The 23,145-nt window shown below is 34.3% G+C and overlaps 1 protein-coding gene across 2 annotated transcripts in view; it reads right to left on the minus strand.

Moving 5' to 3' along the window:
• The window catches only part of LOC150100477 (protein Mo25-like), a 182,163-nt gene that overhangs the window by 23,674 nt on the left and 135,344 nt on the right, over positions 1-23,145 (minus strand). For both annotated transcript variants that reach the window (XM_090402309.1, XM_090402310.1), the window contains one exon: positions 8,378-8,521. In XM_090402309.1, the coding sequence (XP_090258435.1) occupies positions 8,378-8,521 (144 nt within the window). The remainder of the gene's footprint in view (positions 1-8,377; positions 8,522-23,145) is intronic.

The raw sequence follows: 23,145 nt of genomic DNA on the forward strand, positions 1-23,145 counted from the left end.
GTATGTTCTTGCCAAAGTCCTCCCATGACTTTCGTTTAGCCAGTTTTACACTGTGTTTCGCTTTCTTACATTTGTCTGTGTATTCTCTAAGAGCACAAGCTTATTTGACAGGAACTTTTGATATGCTTTCTTTTTTCCCTTCATTGTCTCTTTAACTTCCTGTGTCCACCATGGAGTTCTTATTTTTCTATTCTTGCAGACAACCTCATCACATGCCTCTCTGGCTGAATCAATCAGTGTTTTCTTCAGTGGTTGCCACTGAATATCCAAGGTTTGGTTCCTGTTCTCAAACTCTTTCATTTTTTCTTCAATAATCTTTGTGTATTTTAGTTTACAGTTCACATCTGAGAGCTGCTCAACTTTTATTCGCTTTAAAACTTTCTTACGTGTCATTCTTTTCAATATGAAATTCAATTTTATCCTGCTCAAGACTAAATGGTGATCACTTCCAATTTCAAATCCTCTGTACACTCTGGTGTCCTGCACTAGTGGGAAAACATCACTATCAACAATAACATAGTCAATGAGACATTTTTTATTCCTTGCCTCTTCTCTCCATGTGAATTTGTGCACATTTTTATGTTGGAACATCGTATTAATAATAACCATCGTGTTAATAATGTTAATAATATGTCTGACAATCATTTCCTACTCTGCTATTTAGATCCCCAACAAGGACCAACTTTTCCTTTTTCATTGTGTCAGTTACTTTCTCTAAAGCCTCAAAAAAATTCCTGCATTTCTACCTTAGTAGAACCTTCTGTGGGACCATAGGCACAAATAAGTCACATTGTCCAGTTCCCCATTCTCGTATTTGCCCACAACACTCTACTTGACTGCCTGTCATTCAAGAAGATTAGACTCGTATTTAGTGTTGAATATTATGGCTACTCCTTTTCCTTGAATGTTATTGCCCGAATACAACATTTTGTATTTATTGCTCAGAAAGATCTCACCAGTTTTTGTCTTTTTTGTTTCAGTCACCCCGATTATATCAATCTGGTACTTATCCAATTCCTCAGCTAGCTCCATTTCTTTGTACTATCGGTACAAATCTTTGTATCCATCGGTACTATCAACATAAGAAGCCATTCAGGCTTCTTATGTTGATAGTACCGATCTTGAACTGTGGTGATGTTGAGTTGGGGTAAGTTTTAAGATTTGTTCCAGTAGCTGACTTTTCGCTGTTCACCATGGTTCCCTGGTAAAAACAACGGGGGCCTTGTTTAACTGGGCAATGCCCCAGCCAGCATGAAATTTTGTCAAGTTGTACCATCATTTTTTATTGTGGTTTAAATCAATAAGAATATAAATTGGTTGGTTAAATCCCAAATTGCCAGACCATCTGCATCCATTCAGTATCCAGGTAGATACCTAACAGGGTGCACCACAAGAAGGTGAGGACTAGACATTAGGTCAGAAGCCCTGGTCGGTTCTCCACATTCCTTTGAAGGCTATGTGGCGGTTTCCTCTCAGTTATATAGTTTTGACCCTATGTTTTATATAACAGCTAAATGCAATGGTTAGTAGGATGGTTAACCAAATTATGTAACTTAATGAAAATTGGCACTATGTAGATCCTCTTTCTATCTTTTTTTAAAGCTTATATGAAGTTTCAACTTTCTGACTAAACAAATGACTTTATCAGTAACAAAGAGAAAAAAAAACAGTAGACCAGAAAATGTTTTGCAAACGTCACACAGATCTGCACTGATTTTATTAAACATCGAATGGAATTAATGCCATGGTAGTACAACTGATATTTTCACACAAAAAAAAGACAGAGCGCGATGTGATGTTGTGCAGATGGTCATAATTCAACGTTATTATGTCAGGCTCATATTATGCCATCATTTTTCTGGTAATTATAAAATCCTTTCCAAGTATATATTAATATACAAGTATATCACTTTATCATTAAAATGCTCTGCATCAGAGATGATTGTAGAAATGACTGCAAGATAACCTCTAAAATTTGATTTTTAAAAATAGAAAATGAAAAATCTGATGACAAAATATGTATACATGGATGCTTTTAGAACAATCCAAGGAATTTGGGCCACACACAAAAAAAAAAAAGCTTTAAATGTAATACAGTCATACCCCGAAGTTATGCGGTAGGTGGGACCTACAAAAAGCACGTAAGTCGAATTAGCATAACTCGGGGTATAATTTTGCATGTAATTTATATATACCAACATACAAAATATTAGTTAATTAGGACCAAAGGTTTACAAAAACACCTATTTTTTTTTAAGAAATATAATCATAATTGTAGTTTTTCGTACATAAAAAAAAGAAAGTTATTTCTATGTCGATCATTTCATAAAATCTAATACATTCGTCTGACGGATAATGTCTTTTTGTGTCACTCAAAATTTCTTCATAGCAAGCCAATGATTTTTTTATTCCTTGCCTTGTGGCTACAATTCATTCCCCGTTAGAATCTATGTCCTCCAAAATCTGTAAACCTTTCTTTTATGATTGTTCTTACTGTGGAATCGTGTAGACCGAACTTCTTTGCAAGCTCACAAATTTTCATTCTGCCTTCAAAATCCTTAATAATGTTGAGTTTTGTTTCCAAAGTCAATGTTTTTCTTTTCTTGCTAGCTATATCAGAATCGGACTTGCTTCTTTTGGATGACATTATTATTTTTAATGTGATAAAATTTGTATCAAGAACATAACATTAAACAATTGCAAGGTTTGTAGACTATAAAAATCGTATATGAATGGAGAACGCACGAAACACGTCAGTGTGCTTGTTCACAGCATGTGCGACACTGGCAAATGTGGCTGGCGCCGGAAACATACGACTAGTGGTGAAGCAGAACGGGAATACGTACACAGAAACCGCATAACTCCGGATTTGCGTAAGTCGGGGTATGACTGTATTTAATTATATATTATCGCAACACAATGTTACAGTTTTTCTACCAGTTAGGTAATATTAAGTAGGATAGAGTGAATAGTCTGAATGATTCTATTTTTGAGTGAGCTGAGCCAGGTTTCCTCTATACAAAATACACCTCTGTTTTGTGTATTTACTAACAGCTGAGAAATATATGAAATCTGGTAAGAAGGTAGATGAATATAAGGATTATGGTATATTAATTGATCAAATTTCAGTTTGTAAATTATATTGGTATGACAACTAGTAAAGATTAGAAAATTGTTTAATTAAAAGGTTGAATTAAAAGATGTTTAAGTTAAAATTGAGAAAAAATTATATTCTTGTTTAATCCTTCATCGAAGTGTAAGCAAACAAAGTTTATACATGAAGTATCTTCATGACTAGGCTACTTGTATATAGAGGCTGATGGCCACATCAACTGCCACAGTACCTCATGATGTGAAGCACCCTTCCTTTAGAAGTGTATACTGCTATGACATTATGGAAAGGATTTCAACCATTAGAGGTCTTATCAGTGGGAGCCAGATTTAGAAGAGATAGAAAACTGGACTTAATACACAGCAGTCATATACTTCCCATACATAAGTAGTAAAAATCAGAGATAGTTGTAGAAAGTTTTTCATTTGATTAGAAATTAATTACCTTATGGGATATTAAGGTTGATGTAATGTAAAACTGATGTGATGTCATCAGCCTTTATATACAAGTAGACTAATCAATAAGATAATTCATGCACAAACTTCGTCTGCATACACTTGAATAAAGCATTGCATATACTTGAATAAAAGATTAGACAATATAATTTCTTGGTAAGTTTAATTTCTATAAAATATGTCATCATCATCATCATCATATGTTTAATTAGAAAAGGTTAGCACTTGTAAAAGAAATAAGATTCTTTAACATAAATTTCTGATCAGGCCAATGCTACATTATAGCCTGTGCAGCTCTGTGGTCACCAGCTTTTAACTGAATGTCAAGCAAAAGGATATTTAGAGAAGGTGCACTGAGTGAAGGATCATATCACAATAATCATCAGATTAGACTGGTTGACTAATTTGTTGATTTTAACTAAAAGACACAGAGAGGAAACTTAACTGAAGTCAATATATATATTTCCTGAATTAATCTTGTACTATCCAGTTCAGAAAACAGCAGGAATCTGTTACTGAAATAGACTCAAGTAGAGGGTATAATAAATTAAGTTAAAAGATAGAACAAATATAAGGAGTTCATTTTTTTTTAATGTCAAGAGTCAAAAACATGTAGCACTGGGTTAGAGGTGAATTCAGGTAGATTTAAGAAAGAATCAGTTAGCTGTTATCCAAGCTGCTAATAAGAACATTACAATGTACTTTGGGAATACAACATAAGCCATTCCTTCAGAGTACCAGTTGTCTAATAATACTGCATATGGTAAACAGTTCACTTACTGTTCTCCACACACTAAAATTCAGAACATCTTCCCATTTTGCCACACTGGTATCTAACTCTACCCTTCTGAAGTTGCTCAGATGTTATCTCCTTATGTGCATGTACACTTCAGTTACATGCACATAAGGAAAAAACTGCAATAGCAATCCTTCTGGCTCAAAACTTGCCTTTGCAAGTTTTGAATTAGGAAATCTTGACAGTGCCTAAACTGCTAGAAAATTAAACAAAAAACAACTACCTATAACTATTTATTCTTATATGTCCTTTCTGCTTCTTTCACACATGCATTCCAATTCTGCATTTCATCTTTAATTCCATCCTTAAAAATTAGTATCTTTACCTTCTCTTTCTACACACCTTGCAATTTGGTTTCACTCTGTCTTCAAGGCTAAACTATTGCTTCAGTTGATATTTCTATATATCCACCACTTCCCCACTAAATCAATGGTGAACACCGCAGTCAAAATTTTATCTTTTTATCAAAACTGAACATTTTATGACGAATTCAGATTCCTCTTTCTTTCTCAATTCTCTGGAGCAGTCTTTTTCAAAAATTGTTCAACTATCATTTCCAAGTTTTTGAGTAGTGTTTGTGACTACTCAAACTTGGAGATGATATTTCCTGATGTTTTAAAAACTGATAACTACATCTATTCACTCAAAGATTTTTTTTTTTTTTTTAAAGTAAGATCATTGCTTCTTCTTTCCTTCCATGATCATTATTGCCTGAATGTAATATCTCATATTATATTCAGGCTTGTTTAACCAGTATACACCCAAGCTGGCATGAAACCTCAATATGTTGTACTATCATGTTTATTTCTGGTTTAAGTCAATGGAGAATACTATTTGGTCAGTTATGTTCCAAATTTTCAGCTCAGCAGATACATATCCACAACTCAGAACATCACATGAAGGTGAGAGCTGGAAATTAAGTTTGAGGTCCCAGTCATTCTACACATTCCTTAAAAGTTATATGATAGTTTCCTTCCAGTTATCAGGCCTTCACCATTAAGCAACACCCATAAATATTTTATTCATCAAAAGCATTTTCCCAGGGTGCTGGATAACTGGTAGGAAGCTATAGCCTTTTAAGGAACATGGAGAGCCGACTAGGACTTCTAACCTAACCTAATGTCCAATCTTCACCTTCTTGTGGTGCACCCTATTAGGTATCTATCTGGATAATAAACAAAGAAAGATGGGCTGGCATTTTGAGATTTAGCCAACCAATATTTACTCTTACTGGCTTAAACCACAATGCAAAATGAATGGACATGACAGAATTTCATGCTGGCTGGGGCATCACCCAGTTAAACAAGGCCTTGTTGTTGTCATCAGGGAACCAGGGTGAACAGCAAAAAGTCAGCTACTGGAACAAATCCCAACTCAACATGAATCAATGGAAAAGAAATGGGTAAGTAACATATCAATATAATAGGTGTTACCAAAACAAAGAACACAAAAACAGGTGAAATCTTTCTAAGCAACAAATATAAGACGTTATTTTCAGGCAATAACAATGACAGAAAAGGAGTAGTTATAATATTTAACACTAAACATGAGGATAATATTCTTGAATGGCATGCAATATCAAGTAGAATGATGTGGGCAAAAAATCAGAATGAGGAACCGGACAACGAGACCTGTGCTTATGGTCCCACAGATGGTTCTACTTAAGGAGGAGGTGGAGGAATTTTTTGAAGCATTAGAGAAGGCAGCTGACACAATCAAAAAGAAAATGTTGGTGCTTGTTGGAGATCTAAACAGCAGAATAGGAAATGATTGCCAGATATATAGAAATTTTCTGGAAAAATTGGGAGAAAAGAGCAAAGCTAATAATAATGGTACCTACTGGATTCAGGATATGGACTAATTATTACTAGCAACATGTTCCAACATAAAAAGTATGCACAAATTCACATGGAGAGAAGATGCAATAAATAAGAAAATTCTCATCGACTATGTTATTGTTGATAGTCATATATCTTCATGTTGGTTCAAGACACAAGAGTATACAGAAGATTTGAAATTGTAAGTGATAACCATTTAGTTTTGAGCTGGTTGAATTTCATATTGAAAAGAGGAGTGTATCAGAAAGTTTAAAAGCAAATCAAAGTTCAGCAGCTTTCAGAGATGAACTATAGATAGACTCAAATACACAAACATTATTCCAGAAAAAATAAGAGTTTGAAAATAAGATCCAAACTTTGGAGATTCAGTGGCAAACCATGACGAAAACATCAATTCAGCCTGAGAGGTAGTCTTCAAGGAAAATAAAATCAGAATTCCATAGAGGACTGAGGAAGTTAGAGACTGTCAAGGAAAAGAAGAAAGCATATTGAAAGCTCCTGGCAAGTAAGTTATCTTGTAATCTTAGAGAATACAAAGACAGCAAAGCACTGTGTAAAACTAGCTAAAAAAACTTCATGGAAAGACTGGTAAGAACACAGAAAATCAATATCAGGAAGGTGGCAAAATATCCTGGAGGTCATTGAAATATCTGAGAAAAAAAGGAAAGTCCCGTAAAAGAAATCACAGATGATACAGGTATCATGAAAACTGAAGATAAACATCCTCTAGATATCTGGAATCATTTCTTTCAGTGATTGCTAAATCAAACAAGCAGTGACAGCATGATGATAAAAAATACTGAATAGGAATGCAATTAGGAATACATATCAATATTTGAAGTAGAAAAATCCCATCAAAAACCCCAATTGTGGAAAGGCAGCTGGAGTAGAGGATTTTCAACCAGATATTGCTGGCCTGGTTGGCTGAGTGGTTAGCATATCCGCTTTCCAGCCAGAAGGCTGCGGGTTCGAATCCTGCCGTGGGCATGGATGTTTGTGATCGTCTGTAATAATACTAGTGGCGGTAGTGGGCAGTAGATGGTGTTGGTGAAGATGATGATGGTAGTTACAGTTCATTGTAGTTGGTGAATTTGAGTAGTGGAGACAGAGAGTTGTAGAGTAGATGCCCTACCTCGATGAGTCTTTGGACTCCTGAGGTGTCATATAATAATAATAATAATAATAATATGGAAGTTGTAAAGTTTTACAGTGGCTGCATTTCATAATTCAACAGGCCTGCTGAATTCTGGATGATTGGAGTAGAGCTCCCATAGTACCCATCTATTTAAAAAAAAAAAAAAAAAAAAAAAAAAAGGTAAATAAAACAATGAGAATTACATAGGAATTTCCCAACTGAACGTTTCTGGTAAGATTTATGCCAGTATACCTGAGAAACGGCTAAGAAAAATTATGGAATAGATGTTTGGAGAAGAACAAGCTGGATTCAACCAAACAGTGATGTTTGGGAATAATAACAAGGATTTGTATTTAAGTTCTACAAATCTGGACGAGGCACATGACAAGATACCTGTTGGCAATGAAATAATGTTGATTTTAGATTTTTATGATTTATGAAAAACTCAGTAGAGTTTGCTTTTAAAAACAGCAAAAAAGACTAAAGGGACTGTTGAGAGTGCTGTGGAGTAAAGGATAGTGGAGTGAATCATGGAATCTAAGATTCAGAATTGATTTAGAATATTCTGAACAGGATGTTAAAAAGTCATGTCACACATCACACACACAAAAATAAAAAAAAAAGTAAATATAAATTAATCATGATATATAGTCAAACAGTGGAATGCAGTCATCACAAAGAAAATTCAGCCAGGAATAGGTGATCACATGACAGGTAAATTTACATTAACATCATTGAACCATAGGCTTCACAACAATGAAATGGATATACTAAAATTAGATTTCACCGAATCACGATCTTAGTAATATACTTAGCCAAGCAGGAACACTTTTCTGGTTGATTACCAAGTATATCAAACTTTCCACATTTCTACAACTATTTCTATAATTATCTTAATGTTCTATTTTATCCATGAATATAACATTAATTTAAAACTCATATGTTTAGTGATGGTATCTGTTACAGCTATTCAGAAAAATAAAATTTTCAGAATTTTATTTATTATTTTTTTTTTTTTAGAAATAAGCATATGAAACTTACTTTAAATACATGGAAGGCTTCAAACTGTATGTTACGACTTCTTTCTTTTAACATAATCATCATCAGCTTTAAATTATCTGCACTGCTAATATACCTTGTCATGATAGAAAAATTATGGCGATCCAGTAGCAGTTCTCCTAGAAGCTAAAAAGAAGAGTGCAATATATTAAGTAGCATTTTAAATAAATGCAATTTTTTATATAACTAATCTTCTGAAAATGATACTAAAATAAATTAAAAATATAAAAAATATTAAAAATTGATAAAAATAGGGAAAAAAATCTGCAACTGACCCATAGTACAAAATGCACTAAAGTTTTCAAATAACCTTTCATGTGCAGGAACAACGGAAAAAAAAAAAAAATTGAAAAAAAAAAAAAAAAAAATCAGTATTCATAAGTTCTTTTTTTTATCATAGAAAGCTCATTCACAAATAAATCCTCAGAATGTTTCATTGTAACTTTGTTTCATTGAAACAAATATTACATTCCTGAATTCATTTAGAACCAATCTTTGAAACATGGAAGTTACAGTTTGGATACAAGCAAGTCTAAAAGAATAAAAGTTTCTCTTGTGACGGCATGCATATCATCACAAGAGGAACTTGAGAAATGTTTAACTACTCATTTCTATTTTCCTTCTGATTTTGTAATGCTTAGATGTTCCTTTCAAAGATGCTTTCCTTTTTTGTTCTGCAGATGTCTAATAAATACCTTGTGCCTCAGCATCTATAGTAACTATATTGTCAATCTCTAACCTGATATTCAAATATCCTGACCTTCAATAAGTCAGGAGTGCCACCCTCTTGGAATAAAGCATTAGAGAATCTATTTTTTATATTTTATTTATTTTTTTTTTTGTCAAAGAAAAGATCATGAATTCAATTTTTTTCTTGCATATTCTACCAAAACAAGGATCATTATACATATGATTCTAGTCACTGACTACGAGATTTTCATGCTTTTCTTTTCAGCTGTTTCCCAATTCAGTTATATTTGATGGAGGTAAGAGGGATTACCTCTTGGGATACTTAAGTTTTTAATCTTGCATTTCAGAAAAACTGACCATACAACTCAAACTATTACGATAGTAATTTTCTGCTGTACTCACTGAATGCCACAATCCCCCCGATTTACAATTTTTTTTTTTTTTTTTTAATAGCACTCACCCATAGAAAGTTATAAACCTATAATACATCAAGTAACATGGTTTGGGCTAAGCATTTTTTTTTTTTTAATAATTTAAATTTTTTTTGTATATATTTTTTTACATTATCCAGAAACCTCTTTGGAAGCCAAACATGGAACTTTTTCAACAAGGTAATGTTCTCACATGGGACAATGAAATTCATCTCCCACCTAAAGACAATTACATATAACCAAAAAATTAGTATACACCTTTATCTAAGTATAAGCAAATAAAGTTTACACCTGAAGTATTTTGCATTGTATTTGCATTATGGGATACTAAGGCAAGTGATGAGAAGTCATCAGCTTCTATATACAAGTTGCCCAGTCCTGAAAATACTAAAGCTGTAAACTTTGTTTGCTTACACTTGGATAAAGGATTAAATCAAGAATATAATTTCTTGGCAACTTTAATTTATAGTATGACCAAGTGGAAAAACTTCCAACAACTATCCCTAATCCAAAGATGGTTGTTGGAAGCAGTGGTTAGTAGGACCAGATTTTTTGTATAGAGGGTGGGGAGTGAGCAGAAAAGATTGCCAGAATTGATTGTGAGTTCCCTGACTACAAATGGATTCTAGGAAAGGTATGATAGGATTTGTGTTTATAATGGTTAATTTGGGTCTCCCGAGTCTCCGGACTCCAAGGGTTGCCTTGAAATAATAATAATTATGCAATGCAGCCACTGTAACTTTTATATCTCCATATTTGAGCATTTCTGGTCGAATTTCATCTACTCCAGCTGTCTTTCCACATTTCAGGTTTTTGATGACTTTTTCTACTTCAAGCATAAATGACTGCATTCCTGTTGGGAGTTTTCTACCACTATGCTGACACTACTTGTTTCATTTAGCATTCTTTCAAAGTAATCACTCCAAACATCTAGAATATCTTTCCATATGTTTCCTTCTTTTCCTTGACTGTCTCTTCCTGATTTTTTTTTAACCTTAGAGAAAACCTCACCATGTGCCTTTCTGGCTGAATCAATGTTTTCTTCAACGTTTGCCACAATCTCCAAAGTTTGGTTCTTTATTTCAAACTCTTTCATTTTTTGTTAAATGATGCTAGTGTATCTAAGTCTACAAAAACATCACTGAAAAAAAAAAAAATAAAAGAGTTGCAAAACTGTAAAAATTAAAAACTGTGAACAGACACACTAGTGCAATTTAGCATTCAAATCTATCCAGTGAATATCTGAAAAACCATTCTTCTTCAGCTCGAGGTGTATCATGGTATCATTTCCCAGCAGCTAGATGGGGAATCCCTGCATTCTGAAAATAATGTGTAACATTATTTTTTTCAATAGATGGTTGAACAAAAAAATGTTACACATTATTTTCAGTTGAAAAAAATAATGTTACACATTATTTTCTTCAATAGATGGTTGAACAAAAAAATTACCAATTTGAAAACAAACAACTTAAAGTTTTTACATATTATTTTTTCATTTAAATTGTAAAAAAAAAGGTCAACAAGGAGTTTGGATTGACTTATTTACTCAGCAGTAAAAAGTTTAATATATATAATGATAATTAAATTCCTGATATGTACCACAATTAATAATTGTCCTCTAGATTAGTCTGTTATCTATTAAAATTCCAATATTCATCATCATCATTATCCTACAGGCATCTCCATGGAATCTGAAGACCATCATGGGAAATGCAAACTATCCACACAATATCTATCATACTGTGTGGATGGTTTATAAGAAATACTTAATTCTTACAGATTAAGCATTATTATTCTAATTTTTGCTATTCCTTGTACTCACAATGGACTATGGCAATTCATTGCACTAATTCACTGCACTCAAATCAAAAGATCTAGTCCCTATACCCTTGCTCGCTACAATCTTACTCAATTTCGAGGGATGCCCTCTTGTTCTGTCTCCTCTAGCCAACTGTTGAAATATTTATCCTGCATCAATCCTATAAAACCCTTTTGGTAATGTTTCTACCATATTTTCTCTTTTTTCTGCCTATCAACCAACTTCTGCAATCCATAAACGCTTGATCTCAGGCAGTATTCCACAAGCCACTCATTTATCTTGGTCTCTCACCTCTGAATCCACTCCACTACTTTCTCATTCCCAAGAAACCCAAATGACCACACCTGTGTCAGGTTCCATATTTGAATCCACAGATCTCAACATGTGGATGTATCAAGTTTATAAAGAGGAATGATGACTTCCTTATCTCTGCATGTTAACATGTTCCTCAATATCCAAGTAATCTTATAAGCTACCTTGACAATCTCAGCAATATGCCTCTGAATTTCAACTCCCTCTCTCTCCTCCTCTCTACTATCACTCAAAACTTCATCAATTTCCTGGAGTATACATAGTTCTCTCAATGTGGTATTGTACATAGCTTGTAATCTTTTTAGCTCAAGATGCTTGCCACATTTCCATATTAAACTGATACCTATTACCTTTTGCTCATACTGTTAGCCTATTTCATCCATTATTTTTTGAAATATATTTCGTATATTTTATCCATTACAAGAAATATTAATATCATCCAATATAATTTAAATGGTATCATTACTCCAGCAAGCAAAGAAAAACTAAATGAACTATTACTACCAAACATAATGCTGATATAAATTAAAGATGCCAAGAAATTATATTCTTGGTTTAATTCTTTATCCAAGTGTAAGCAAACAAAGTTTGCACCAGAAGTATTTTCAGGTCTGGGAAACTCGTATATAGAGGCTAAAGACTTCACATCTCTTGCATTAGTATCCCATAATGCAAAATACATATCCTTTCAGACATGTATAATGCTATGAATTATGGGAAGGGTTACTACCCAGGCCAGTTTCGACCTTTATTGGGGTTTCATCAGTGGCAGCCAGACCCAAAGATGCCCAGTGCTGAAGATACTTCAGGTGCAAACTTTGTTTGCTTATACTTAGATCAAGAATATAATTTCTTGGCATCTTTAATTTATAATATAATCAAGTGAAAAACTTCCAACATCTGTCTCTAATCCAGAGTATTTTAATGATAAGGTGTGACACCTTTTATATTGAAATATGACTTCTGCATTACTTCAACCTTGATATCACCTCTGGGTCTGGCTCCCACTGATGAGATCTCAATAAAGGTTAAAACCAGTCTGGGTAGTGACTCTTCCCATAATGCATAGCATTATACATGTCTGAAAGGATATGTCTTCATTATACTAAGGAAAGTGATGTGAGGTCATTAGCCTCTATATATGAGTTTCCCAGTCCTGATGATACTTCAGGTGCAAACTTTGTTTGTTTACACCTGGATAAAGGCTTAAACCAAGAATATAATTTCTTGGGATCTTTAATTTATAGGATAACTAAGTAAAAAACTTCCAACAAATGATGCTGATATTATCTGCATCCAGGAAACCAAACTCTGACAAACCAGCAGACTAAACATTAAAAACTATGATATCATATGACTAGCTAGGCCTACTGACCAAAATGGAGGAGGGCTTCTGACATTAATTTGAAATGTCCTATAAAGCTGTTGAACTAGGCATAGTAGCAGAAGGAACTGAAATAAAAGGAATACAAATACTGGAACCAAGTGAAAGGCCATTAAACATATTCAACTGTTATCATCTTCCTAACAAACCCGGATGGGATAGGCTGTAAATCTTTCCAGCTTATCCCATCTCATTGAAGAAAATTCCATTATCTTAGGTGACATGAATAGTAAACACCTGTAATGGTGTTCTGGGGAAATGAACTCAAGAGGAGAAAATCTGAGTAATTTCTTAGATGAAACGTAATAGTGGAGAACCCACTCATCTTATTCTTATGGTACAAAAGATGCCATAGATATTACTGTTTTGTCTCCAGATCTTCATGACAAAGCTATTTGGTTGCTCTGAACCAGTAGGAAGCAACCATACCCCAATATTAACCTGAACCCAAAAAAGAAAATATCACTGGAACTTCCAAAAAGCAAATTGGGAGAATTACAAGGAAGTAAACACAATGCTAAAAGATCACATATATTATGATGACAAAGACTACATAACTTGGAAGAATACTATCCTAAATGCAGCAAGATAATATACCAAAAGGCTAAAGGAGAAAAGTTATTTCAAACTACACAAAGGTCACCAGGAACTTGCCAGTAAAATAACTAAAAGAAATGAATTATTTAACATCTTAAAAATTGGAAGCTCTCCAGAAATCAGGATTGAGTACAATAACACAAATGCTGAAATTAAACAAAAATATAATATACTACAAAGAACTAAGTGGCAAGAATCCTGCCTCAACTTAGATCCAAACACTTTAGAAATTGACTGCTCATCTACAAAGAGACTTACCAAAGGCCAATGAGACTAACAAGCCTAAAGACCCGGATAGAAATTTCAAAATTGGAGACAGGGAGATTGCAAATACCTTGGCCTTTCAATTTCAAAATATAAGCAAACTAGAGATAAATACTAGCAAAGACCATCAAATATTAAAACAGGCTCAACAGCAGAAAAATGCTGCAAATTCCCCAAAATATAAAAAATTATTTTGGGATCCATTTGCAATCTCTGAATTGAAAGATGCCTTGGAGAGACTAGATATAAATAAATCAGTGACCAGATAACATACATGGAATTATGATCAAGGATCTTCCTCTCCTAGCCCTAGATTGGCTACTTCACTTATACAACATTAGCCTCAAACAAGGAAAAGCCAAAAGACTGGAAAAAAAGCCACAATCATACCAATTTTAAAGCCTAACAAACTCAAGACCGACCAGGAAGTTATTGCCAAATTTCACTGACTTCAATTCCAAGCAAATTGATACTCCAACGTTTGAATTACTATCAAAACAAAAATAATATCCTACCAGGTTTTCAGGATGTCTTTAGAAGAAATCGCTCTAACTGATCAATTTTTCTACTTAACCCAGTCGATTCAAGATAACTTCCTGACCAAACCTACCAAATCCACACAGGAGCTACCACTGCAGCTTTTATAGGTTTTAGCAATGACTTTGACAAGGCGTGGAGGCAGTAACTTTTCCAAGCTTTGTCATACTGGAATAGAAGGAAAGGTTCTAAACTGGATTTATGACTTTCTAAGAAATAAAATAATTCAAGTTAGAATAAATAATACTTTTACCAAGAAAGTGAAAATCAGAGAGGGACTCCATCGAGGGAGTATTTTGAGCCCACTTCTTTTTCCATCTACTTAAACCATTTAGATAAAAATATAAATAAAGAAACAAATATAGCCTTGTTTGCTGATGATATGGTCCTATTCTCAGCTCATAACAGCTTAGAAAAAGCAGAAGATCACTTAAACAAAATCACTGAAAGTTTATCTACATACTGTCAAAACCAAAAAATCAAAATTAACCCTGCTAAATTAGAAATTTTTGTATTTACCATTAATAATCACCTGAGAAAGTGGAGACCAAAGATTAAGCTAAACAATCAATTAATTACATCTAATGAAAACCCCAAATATCTTGGAATTACTCTGGATCCATCATTATGCTTTAATGAGCATATCAACAATGTTGCAGCCAGAGTAAAAAGAAGACTAAATATCATGAAAAGTATCTCTGGTAGAGATTAGGAAGTTGATGCTAAAACCTTAAAAGTCACATATACCACTATTATCCGACCCACAATGGAATATGCTTCACCCATCTGGATGAAAACATCACAAACCAGTTTAGACAAGCTTATAAAAATTCAGAAAAATGCAGCTAGTATCATATGTAGACTAAGGAATACAACTCCTGGAAAAGTAGCCAAATTCAAATCCAACCTTATTCCCTTAAAAATTAGGTGGCAAAAAAATCTTACTAAATTTAGAGAAAAAAAGAGTCAACCTTGCACTTCGTAGAACAAGTAAACTTTTTAAAAAGTGGCAACGAGCAAACAGAATAAAGAAAAAGTCGACAATGCATAAAATCATGGAAAATAAAATAGCCAAATACCCAGCATATCCTCCGAATCAAGACAGGAAAAATATAGTTATTAATTTTGAAATAGTGAAACATGAGGGAAAAAACCCTGAAATTTTGAAATCATTAGCTCTCTCAAAAACAATGAAATATGGACCTGATTCAATAAAGATCCAAGGTATCTGTGTGGATCTTTACACGCACCCATACACAGTACTAACGTACTATAGGTTGATTAACCAACCTCTCATGTATGGGCTCACATAAAAAAAATAAAAATAAAAAATAAAATAATAAAAAAAAAATGGCCCCAAAAATCCAAATGGCAATTCTGGGAATGGTGTACTCATCTATGGGTCTCAAAATATAAAATTAAAAACAAAGTTTATTTGGATAAACAAAACCCAAAGGAATTTATATGTTTCACAGATTCCTTAGCAGCCCTTCAGGCTATTAAGAACTGTTACACTATTCACCAAGAAATACTTAGAGACATATCAAAAAACATAAACAAACTACATAAGGATTCTGAAATAATTTTTCAATGAAACTGTAGATGAAATAGCAAAAATGAATGTAACATTAATTGATAACACAGATTTTGATCTTTTTAAAACTACTTAAAAAGAAAATGTAAACAGAATGATTCTCCAGGATATGACTCAACACTGGTATTCAGCAGAAAAACCAGAAGCTACCATCAACTCCAAGTTTAATCGCTGTGCCACTACCATGACCTCTTGCCTCAAAGACTGGCCACACAAGACCAATCAAGTTTAGAACATTAAAAAAAGTCTTCCCCATTGCAAAATCTGTAACATCGAGGAAGCATCACGACTATATTTACTAACTTGTATGAATGTTTCCAGATGTGAACTTCATAACATTCCAGAAAAGCTGCTTTATAAAATACATGAATTTGACCTCTATGACCTGGTGTAATTATACCATAAGATTAAAAATAAAAAAAAAAATTAAAAAAAATAAAAATTCCTATTACCATTTATGCACAAATTAAACTGTATTAATTTTAAGCACAGTCTTCTGGAAACCACTAGTCACTTGCTTTTTCCTGGATTCTGCTTTTCCATATACTACTTTTTGGCATCTGTTATCAGCCACCCTCATGTTCATATTACTAGTTTCGTATCCATTCCAACTTGTGTAACAGAGTACCATCTGGTATTCTGTCAAATGTCTTTGCAAAATAAGGCAGATTATCATTATGTAGCTATTCCATGGTCACTGTTGAGCAGAACTAGCATCCAATATGTCCCCCATTTCTGCTAAACCTACAGGAACCCAAGTAGTAGCTTCCAAACATTCTTTTATAACTGAACTGCAGACTCACAAAATCTGTTATTTCCAATCATCTTTTATATCATCTACCTCATTCTAAGGAACAACATTCCTCATCATGTATCCCAAGGACTACAATCTCTAGCTCAAGAAGAATATCAACAGATTATTTTGCTCTTGACTCTGAGTCCACACATTGCATTTATTTGCTATAGACCTTGCACCTCTGATTTATGGAATTATTCCCTTTATTCAATTTGGCTGTCACTATAATAATAATAATAATAAAAAGGCAAACCTGTAAATGACTAAAGCATGACCAACCCTTCACAAAGCAATCCTGCTGCATGAAGTATTTCCAAAGGACTCATCCTCCAGCTCTTGAAAAGTTAAAGGGCTGAATTTTGTCTTCGATCAACTTTTCCAAAACTTCCACCATCACTCCAGAGACATTCATAGTGAAGAATTCATGGAGACACAATGCATGTGTTAAAATAATTACTTTACTTATAATTAAGAAAGTAGCATTCAACGTTTAGACCTCTGTACCGAGTTCATCATCAGGAAAACATGCATATGTACAGGACACTACACTACATAAAAATAAGATGAATCTAAATGCTTGTTAATCATTTACCATAGCCTGATCTCTGGTGGGAAAAAAACAAAACAACAAAAAAAAAAACATTAAAAATTAATTCACGAAATAAAATAGCCTTTTCATACTAATATACAGATGATAAAAAAAAAAAAAAGTATAGCAGAACTACATTAAACAATTTCTAAAGTCCTCTCATATTAGGATTTTTTTTCCTGTTTGGGTTGGGTTGTTCTGGATGCTATATGGGTTGAAGATGGGTTCCCCAAATTTTAAAACTACTCCAGGACATGACTCACCACTGGTATTCAGCAGAAAAACCAGGAGCTATTATCAACTCCAAGTTTAATCGCTGTGCCACTACCATGACCTCTTGCTTCAAGACCAGCCACACAAGACCAATCAAGTTTAGAAATAGTATAAAAAGTCTTCCCCATTGCATTCAGATTTGGATGATCTTTCAGAATTTCACAGGCTTCTTTGAACTTTCTTTCAAACCAGATTTTAGTGTGGTAGAAGGACTTAGCACCTTTCCAGTCAATTTTGTGACATGTTTGGAGTGTTCCCCCCCCCCCCACACACACACATACACCAGAAATCAGGCTAGGGTAAATGATTAACAAGCATTTGGATTCATCTTACTTTTGTGTAGTGTCATATAGCTTGTGTCCTGTTGTAACATATGTAGGTTTTTTTCCTGATGATGACCTCAATACAGAGGTGAAACATCAAATGCTACTTTCATAATTATAAATAAAGTAATTATTCTAACACGTGTGTTACGTCTCCATAAATTCTTCACTACGAATGCTGACAACTGTATAATCTTAAAAGAAAGAACTCCTGAGACATTGATTGCTCTATAACTTGCCACTGCATAAAGGAGGCTCGAAGCAAAGGAATTCTTTTGTGCTTCTTCCACTCCTTTGGAACTTAACCAGAGCTGGGACTTAAGTTAAACAGCCTAGTCAGAGGAAATGCCAGTTCCTTTACACATTCTCATAAAACTTGAGCTAATATCCATCTCATCTGATCTCACTGCTGTATTTACATTGAGATTCTGCAACATCCTAAGTACATCCAATTCACCAACCTCTATTCTCACATCAATTCCTGTCACGTCTCTCATAGCAGTATTCTCAATGTAATTCAACTATCTTGTCTACTTCTGTCACCTCACTACCATCAGCACTTGCATTTTCCTTACACAGTCATTCTTCCTTTTGCTTGTCACATAGCAAAAGGAAGAATGACTCTCTGTGATTTCCTTTGGTCTGCTCAGCTAATTTCTTCTCATAATCTGATTCTGTCTTCCTTATCATGCTGGTCACCTTGTACATCCTTCACAACAGTTTCTTTTTTTTTTTTTGCAGCTCCTGCTAATGATAATACTCATCCAACTCCTACCTGATTGGTATACAGTCTGATGCTGACTTCATATATCCCTTGATTATCTCCTATGCACACTAACTAACATTCCACTGCACTGTTTCAAGTTGCCTTCTACACTTGTCCTAATTACCTAGTTGTAGTTCCAACATATACCCTTTGTGAAAATTCGACATTTCACAACATACCAAGTAATGACTGCATGATCACTATCTCCAATCAAAGGCAGTGTAGTGGCCAACCGGTTTTGAACAGATCTGATCCCATGACTAGATCCCAATCTGATCCCAACACTCTCATATCCTGAATCATAATAAATTTAGTTTAATCCTTTACCCATGTGTAGGCAAAGTAAATATGACCTCTCCATTGCTTCTACCTTAGTATCACCACTTCTGTGTCTGTCTCCCACTGACGAGATCTCAATAAAGGTCGAAACCAGTCTGGGTAGTGGCCCTTCCCTTAATGCATAGCTTTATACATGTCTGCAAGGAGATGTGCTCTGCATTATGGGAGATACTGAGACAAGGAGTGATGAGAGCTTGGTCCACCTTTGCTGCGAGTTGCCCCAGTCCTGAACTACTTCAGGCACAAACTTTGTTTGCCTACACTTGGGTAAAGGATTAAACTAAATTTATTAGTTTAACCAAGTAGAAAATAAACCTCCAACCCTGAATCATCTCTATCACATTATCTCTTAGTAGGTGTATAAATTACATTTCCTTCCAGCCATGTGATTTTTCTTCTTTTCAACCTGTCTTCATAGTGGAAGTCCCCCATAATCAAGGGATATCTGAAGAAAACAGAAAAATAAAATGTGAAAGTATTGAAGGACTAACAAGTGATAGACTGAAGTATCAATTATTGTTATAATAATTATAACAATAATTGATACTTCATAATATAGTAATAATATAAATTCAGGCACTGAATTTATATTATTACTATAGACAATGTCAGTCATGTAGTACTGTCATAATATCCTCTACACATCTTGAGGAGGCACATCAGGAAATTGATAATGATAAGCACTCAATTTACAATCAATCTACCTATTAATCATTTTTATCTTATCCTTCCATCTGTGACCTTATTAATATCCAGGTCCTTAACTGCTTTCAACCATCTCATGCTTAAGCAGAGGTGGTATCAACTTAAGAGCTTACTAGGAAAGAATCTCTTCCAAATATTCTTCACACCCTCTCTCTCTCTCATGTTTCTTACAGTAATCTTCACATCTGTTTCTGATTTCCTGTTCTTCAATTAGCACTGTTCTATTCCTATCCTTAAAAACATATGATTTGGATAAACTGTTACTTAAGCTCAAGAAATAGTCGAAACATCCTCTTGTAATCATGCCATTTGGTACATTTCTTAGCATAATCTTGGTCCTTTTCCTGTCTGATATATTCAAAACTTCTCTATGCAATCGCTTACTACCTACTCTTCTTGATCAAATCCCATGATAACACTCAGATCCATGGGCCTCATCTCTCTCAACATGATGTTCACGAGTGCATCTGGTATTATATCTTTAACTCCTTCCCAGAGCGTTTCAAGTGTTCTTAAGAACAGCATCCAATGTTTTTGATGTTTTTGTGAATTCTAGGGATCACTCTGATATTCAATCAATGAGGGAAAATATGATTGGAAGAAAAGCAAATGTTATCAAAAAATAAGAGGGAGTGAGGTCAAATTTTTTCTTCTGGGTAATAAGACAGGTATGTGTTTTGATAGCAATGAAAGTTACTGCTTTACCCCACTTAAGACAGTGAGAATATCGGTGTTTAACATACTGGTTATGGAAGATTTGAAGCTTGAATCATTTCAATACTAAAAAATTTCTCTAAAAATATGGGTACTCCAGCACCAATGAAGAAATCCGACGAGAAGAAGCCACCCATTCACCATGACATGCAATGAACAACTAGAGAAACTGACAATCCAATCAAAATAGGCAGGAGGGAAACCATCAGATAGTAGCTTTTTGAGAAGGCCTGGATGTCAGACATGATCAGATGCCTTGGAAATATCAAGTGACCATATCAGTTTCTCAAAATCTTTCCATGGCTTGTATCCAAATATGGATAAGGTAGCAAGGAGATCTGCTGAAAAACAAGAATGGCAGAATCCATACTAGTGATCACTAATTGATGGATCCATAGGTAGTAAAGAAATTACCTTCTCCATCATGTTCAAGAGTAATGAAATGAGGGTAACTGGAATAGTTTGATGGTGACTGAATTTTATCTTCTTTTTCTAGGAACTGGCTGAATAAAGGCATGCTTCCATGCTATTTGATAGACTATAGATGAGCATGACAGCTTATATAGGAATGGGTTTTCATTCTAGAGCACAAGTTTTGAGCACTACTAGAATAGTACTATGTGGACTAAGAGATTTATCAATATCAAGATTAATGAGGATTCTTCTGATGTCCTTCTGCCAAAAGATCAGAGGAAGCATGCTGTGAGCAGATCATGGTACTGGTAGGAGGTAATTTGCCTTGGTCACCTTTATAAGGGTTGGAGGAAAAGGCTGATGTCAAGAGGCTTAAGGTCTGCCCTATCTTTAGGTGATGTTACCATTGCACCATCAGAAGTTATGCCCATGCCTGTTGAACATGAGGCAAGCTTATTGCATTTCCCCCTAACAAAGCCTACATTGGATTTGATGATTTTCTTATGTTTTGAGCATTAGTGAGTGAGTGAGTGAGAGGTAAGAGTTTTTTTTTTTTAATGAGCCACTGAATATATTCTGAATTTCTATCATGGACTGCAAAGGATTTATTTCTTTAGAGAACCAGAGCTTGAATAGAGAACAGAGGTTGGGAGTTTGCAGTGGATTGAGGAATGATGGCTCTCATTCCAGTTATCTAGTCAAAGTACGTATTTGGATCGGTAAAGTGCAAACAGTAATCACAACACAGAAAAGAGGCAAAGACATTCCTGTTTATCACTTGTAATCACTGTAGGTACAAGAGTAGGTGCCATTAAGGTACAAGACTGAGATCAATTGGGAGAATGATCTATAGAAAAGAGACATGGATAAGGTTATGGATGAAATTGCAAGAAGAGAGTAAACATTCTACAATGTTTTTGGAGGAAAGTCTTAATTCTCTGAATTCATTCTTTCTTAATCATTACCTATGGGTACTGAAAGCCTGTTGTGTGAGCAAGACTGATATTTATAAAATGACAATATAACTTCAAAATAAACATTCTAAGAAATGCATAAGTATAGTTTGATTATCTATGAATCTACCCGCTGCAAAATCAATGCTGGACTGTAGAGAAATATCAAAGCAATCAAGTTTAATCAAACATAACTGTATCCAGGCAGAACACGAACACCCGTAAGTTTTTTTTTAACATTCTTTATCAGTTTCTCCCCTTATCTATACTTCTGTGCACTGTTTTGAAACACAGATTATATGAGTTATTATCATGTTCAGACAGTTACATAAAAAAAAATCTGAAAATATTTCAAGTTAATAACTTGATTGGAGTCACTCTTTTTGTCACATAAGAATGTTTAGAAAATCAGTAATCTTGCTGGCTTGTTTGTGTTGATTTTACATATCAAACATGCTAAGCTGATACAAATGAACGAAATATATACGTTTACTGCATTTAAATCCCATTATGTATATGGGATAAAACATTTCGACACCTAAATCTAAGTCAGCTAATTTCATTAAAGTGTTAAACCCCCCTACCCCCAATTTTCATTGAATCTGTTAATGAAATTCTTAACTTCAAACAATCCAATCCAAACTTACTATTTTACCAAGAAGACTTCCCAATATGCATTTATGATCTGATCCATTGTATCCATTATATTTTCGCAATGTTAATGCACAAAACACCATGCCTAACTCAGCACATACTGTTCATCATTAAAGTCATTTATTTGTTGAAAATAAAGTAACATTATAATAGATTTAGTTTAATCATTTATCCAAGTGTAAGCAAACAAAGTTTGTGCCTGAAGTATCTTCAGGACTGAGGCAACTCATGGTAAAGGTGGACCAAGCTCTCATCACTTGTCTTAGTATCTCCCGTAATACAAAGCACATATCCTTGCGGACTTGTATACTGTTATGCATTAAGGGAAGGGCCACTACCCAGACCAGTTTCGACCTTTATTGAGGTCTCATCAGTGGGAGCCAGACCCAGAGGTGGTGATACCAAAGTGGAAGTAATGGACAAATCGTATTTACCTATATGAGTTGCCAAAACCTCAATAAAGGTCGAAACCAGTCAGGGTAGTGGCCATTACCTTAATGCATAGCATTATGCATGTCCGCAACGAGATGTGCTTTGTATTATGGGAGATACTAAGACAAGTGATGAGAGCTTGGTCCACCTTTACCAAGAGTTGC

This window comes from Typopeltis vanoorti, chromosome 13, assembly GCF_054136105.1.
Source record: "Typopeltis vanoorti isolate ZY-2024b chromosome 13, IOZ_Tvanoo_1.0, whole genome shotgun sequence".
Classification (NCBI taxonomy): Eukaryota; Metazoa; Arthropoda; class Arachnida; order Uropygi; family Thelyphonidae; genus Typopeltis; species Typopeltis vanoorti.